The sequence below is a fragment of the Protobothrops mucrosquamatus genome, unplaced genomic scaffold (genome assembly GCF_001527695.2).
Source record: "Protobothrops mucrosquamatus isolate PMUCROS unplaced genomic scaffold, P.Mucros_1.0 scaffold6, whole genome shotgun sequence".
Classification (NCBI taxonomy): domain Eukaryota; kingdom Metazoa; phylum Chordata; class Lepidosauria; order Squamata; family Viperidae; genus Protobothrops; species Protobothrops mucrosquamatus.
Window position 1 is genome coordinate 6,859,032 of NW_015386393.1, and position 4,884 is coordinate 6,863,915.

The 4,884-nt window shown below is 41.3% G+C and overlaps 1 protein-coding gene across 1 annotated transcript in view; it reads right to left on the bottom strand.

The window, feature by feature from the left end:
* LOC107282192 (mucin-16) overlaps nt 1–4,884 on the bottom strand; it is a 29,177-nt gene that overhangs the window by 14,853 nt on the left and 9,440 nt on the right. Inside the window, exons 11-17 of the mRNA XM_015809945.1 lie at nt 4,493–4,519; nt 3,069–3,211; nt 2,884–2,951; nt 2,316–2,488; nt 1,590–1,616; nt 573–715; nt 387–454 (exon numbers count right to left, since the gene is read on the bottom strand). Coding sequence (XP_015665431.1) covers nt 387–454; nt 573–715; nt 1,590–1,616; nt 2,316–2,488; nt 2,884–2,951; nt 3,069–3,211; nt 4,493–4,519 — 649 coding nt within the window. The remainder of the gene's footprint in view (nt 1–386; nt 455–572; nt 716–1,589; nt 1,617–2,315; nt 2,489–2,883; nt 2,952–3,068; nt 3,212–4,492; nt 4,520–4,884) is intronic.

Here is a 4,884-nt window from a genome sequence, read left to right on the forward strand (position 1 = left end):
ATTTCATTCTTGAATGGCCCCCTACAGTAGACAGACACAGTTCTATCACCTTCTTTTTGGAGTTTTTCAGACAGCATTTTTAATCTGGTGTTTTTAAATTCCACTTCAAAACTGATTTTGGGAAGGCATGGGAGAAGGTAACCATGGAGCCTCCAGCACAATGACAGAAACTTAATATTGAACCAAACAAATGGTTTGGAATGAAAATGCTTTAAGGAGTCTTTTAAAGATTTGTAAATGTGATATGTTACAGACTGGAACTAAAAATAAACTATGGATTCTCACAAATGTGACTAGATGTTGCGAGAAGTCCATATTACAATACTGTTATCCCCATAACAGGGCATTAAGATATCACAAAAAAGTCTCCATCCCATATTACGTACCTTAATGTTGATAAACTACAGTTGATCAAGTCAGGACCAATCTTGCTGGACTTCAATATTTGTCCCAGCTAGGTGTAAAGGAAAAAATATGTATTTATTGTTGGTGGTCAAACATGATTGCCCATTATTTTATGAAAATTTAATGTGGAAGAGCTACTTGGGGTAAGTATGCATTTGTCTTCTTACCAAATTAACCAAGAATCGTTGTGTTGAGCTGAAAATCCTTGATGTGGGATTATCCATCTGTGGCCTATAGATCAAATTAGTTGCAATGAAGTTGACTGTAAAGCATTCGGTTGCCACTGGAGGTTTGGAAGTGGGAGAAACAGCTGGAAGAGGAATAATGGATGTCAGATACAGAAATCAGAACTGATAGTATATAATCTATTCATCAATCACTGTTTTGTATCTTATAGTTCCTGTCATGAACGTGGGGTTCAGTGGTGCATTACAGAGGTTTAAGGACAAGCATATCCTTTTCACAGTTTGAAAGTAAATGCTATTCTTGATGTGTTGTGGGTCCTGAAAAGGGCAAAAAGGACGAGTAAGGGCTGGAAACCAAGTTGTACAAAAGAAAGATTGATGGGTTAAGCCTGGAGAACAAAAGACTCAGAAGGACAATGGTAGCACTTTTCAAGAATGTAATGGGATACTATAGAGAAGGGAATCGGCTGCTCTGTAAAGTCCCAAGATGCGGAATAGGTTCACAAGATAGATTCTTCTTCAGTGTTACAGAACTATTCCTAATGGTCATAATCAGAGTTGGAATATCAGAAATCAGTATCCAGCCTCTGTTTGAAGATCTCTACTGAACACACCACTTTGGGAATTGACATGGTGCACTGGGTGACATCTTTTACTAGAAAATCTTCTCAATACTTAATGTGCTTCTATATTGCTGTGGTTTCCACCTATTGTTTGTGGCAAAAGCTTCTAGGGCACAGTGCTTTACTTGCTCCGCAATCGATATATTTGGGACAGGCAGGGCTTTTTTTGTCATAGAACGCCCAAAACGGAGTTCCGGCACCTTTTTTGAATGGAACTTTGTAGGGTAGGCAAGGCGGGTTGTATAACGGGTGTGATTTCCGGCACCTTTTTTTTTTTTTTTTACAAAAAAAGTACTGGGGACAGGGTTGTACATTTTAGGTTGTGTACCACAGTTGAAGTCGATGGCTCAAGGAACCTTTGTAAAGGTGTACTTACTAGTCACACGTGATGCTTCATGATAATCTGAAATGGAAAGAGAGTTGTAAAAATAGAGAGTCACAAAAGAAGGCACAAGAGCACACTGGTATGGGAAGTCACTCTCAAGTTCTCCACCATGAGAAAAAGAGACGATATATTCCTCCTATATACTTCCAACTACTCCATCTCAACGAATATCAGATAGTAGGGTTGCAAATTATTCTGAAGGTGTCCAAATAGCAGCAGTTTAAGTAAGCTACTGTGACTAACTCTATATAGTGTCCACCTAGTCCAGGGATAGGCAACCTTGGCTCTTTTATGACTCGTGGACTTCAACTCCCAGAATTCCTGAGCCAGCTATGCTAGCTCAGGAATTCTGGGAGTTGAAGTCCACAAATCATAAAAGAGTCAAGGTTGCCTACCGCTGACCTAGTCCAATGATTTCTTGTAAGAAGGTCCTGGGACAGTGTCAGAAAAAAATAATCGAGAAGAACAGAGCCAGCACGTCTGGACTGCAAAATTCCAAATGACCATGACGGGTTAATAAACATGTTGCCATTTACTGGTCATCTACATTTCTATAGCCTGAATTTGGTAGAAGTCAAGAAAGTCTTGTAGCCCTCTGGCAGCTGTCCATTATGTCACCGAGAGGAACTATCACTTAAGTTACTTAACATTGGTCAGAACCGATTGAGTGCCAACCTCATAACCTCTTTAGCTATGAAAACAATCTCTGCTTCTTACCATTAACAAAAAGGCTGTTTGGGTCCAGGCTATATGTCTCTATCTTGGTGAAACCGTTGGTCTCATTTACGAATTTGTGATATATGTTCACTCGATCAAAAGGGGGAGCTGTGGTGATTTTACGATAGCAGCAGACACTGTCTACTCCGGTGTTCTTGTCCTGATTCACAGATCTGAAAATGAAAAGACACAACTTGAGACATATTCAGAGAAGCTGTAGAGGACTTTGGATGACTTCACAGAGGTAAGGTTTGGAAGTTTTCATACAGTATTTTTATATGGTGTTTTTAAATTTTAAATTCCACTTCCAACCTGATTCTGGGAAGGCACAGAGGAAGCTAATCGTGGGCCTCCAGCACAATGATCGGAAATGAATATTGAAGCAAGGAAATGTTTTGGGATGAAGATGTGGAAAGGAGTCTTAGAGATATTTATATCAATGTGATACATTATAGACTGGAACTGAAAGAAAGTATGGGTTCTCTCAAATAGACTAAATGTTGCGAGATGTCATCCCCATTAGAGGGCATTTAGGTATCACAAAAAATCTCCATCCCATATTACTTACCTTAATGTTGATAAGCTACAGTTGATGAAATCAGGACCAATCTTGCTGGCGTTCAAAATTTGTCCCAACTAGGTTTAAAGGAAAAATTATGTATTTATTGCTGGTAGTAAAACACTACTACTGACTATTTTGTGAAAATCTTATGTGGAAGAGCTACTTGGGTAGGTATGCATTTGTCTCCTCACCAAGTTACCGAAGACTCTTTGCGTTGAGCTGAAGAGCTTTGACTTCGGATTATCCATCTGTGGCCTATAGATCAAATTAGTTGCAATGAAGTTGACTGTAAAGCATTCGGTTGTCACTGGAGGTTTGGAAGTGGGAGAAACAGCTGGAAGAGGAATAATGAATGTGAGATATGGAAATGAGAACTGATAGTATATAATCTATCCATCAATCACTGCTTTGTATTTTATAGTTCCTATCATGAACTTGGGGCTCAGTGGTGCATTACAGAAATTTAAGAACAAGCAAATCCTTTTCACAAGCTGTTATTCTCGATCTGTTGTGGGTCAAGAAAAGGGCAAAATGGACGAGCAAGGGCTGGAAACCAAGTTGTGCAAAAGAAAGATTAATGGGTTAAGCCAGAGGTCTCCAACCTTTCCGGGTTCGAGGACCGAAGGAGAGCAGTTTCAAAATTGGTGAGCGCACTGGCTGGCCACTATCAGCCCCGTTTGCGCATGCGGCATGCAGTGGTGCCATGCACATGCGTGAATGGGAGCATAACCCCCATGGCGGCTAGAGGCCTGTTCACGCATGGGCCAACGGGCTGTGCAAACTGCCTGGGCTAGCGGCGCATGCACAAATGAGCTGCAGACACCTGCCTCACGCTAGCATCCCTGTTTGCGCCCATGCGCATGTGCAAACGGGGCAGCAGGCACTAACATGACTGGGGGAAAATATGCATGCACACGTGCGTGCACTGGCCAGCCATTTCTGTGGCCCACTGTCCAAGAGACTACGGCCCAGTCCCGGGCCCCGGACCATAGGTTGGGGACCCTGGGTTAAGCTTTGAGAACAGGACTGAGCAGGATTATGGTAGCACTTTTCAAGAATGTAAAACAGTAGTATACAAAAGGGAATACACTCAGTGGTGGGATTCAGCCGGTTCGCACCACTTCGGCAGAACTGGTAGCTAATTTTTTTGTTGCCAAGAATGGACTTCCGAAAGCGGCATCCATGCAGAGAACCGGTTATTCACATATTTGAATGCCAACACTGAATACACTGTTGTGTAACGTCCCAAGATGCGGAATAAATTCACAAGGCGGATTCTTGTTCGGAGTTACAGAACTGTCCCTAATGGTCCAAATCAGAGTTGGAATTTCAGAAATCAGTATCCACTCTCTGTTTGAAGATCTCTACCGAACAGTCTATTTTGGGAATTGACATGGTGCACTGGTTGACAACTTTTACTGTCTGGAAAATCTTCTTAATATTTAACCTGCTTCTACATCCTTGTGGTTTCCCGACATTATTTGTGGCAAAAGCCGCTAGAGCATACTACTTTACATGCTCCGCAATTGGATTATTTGGGACAACATTAAACATTTAGATTGTGTACCAAAGTTGGAATCCATGGCTCAAGGAACCTTTGTAAAGGTGTACTTACTGGTCACAGGTGATGCTTCATGATAATCTGAAATGGAAAGAGAGTTGTAAAAATGGAAAGAGAGTCACAAAAGAAGGCACAAGAGCACACTGGTATGGGAAGTCACTCTCAAGTTCTCCACCATGAGAAAAAGAGATGATAAATTCCTCCTATATACTTCCAACTACTCCATCTCAATGAATCTCAGATAGTGGGGTTGCAAATTATTCTGAAGGTCTCCAAATAGGAGCAGTCTTTAGTTTAAGTAGGCCACTCTGACTAACTCTATATAAAGTGTCCACTTAGTACAATGGTTTCTTATAAGAAGGTCCTGGGACAGTGTCAGAAAAAAATCATTGAGAAGAACAGAGCCAGCACGTCTGGACTGCAAAATTCCAAATAACCATCACAAG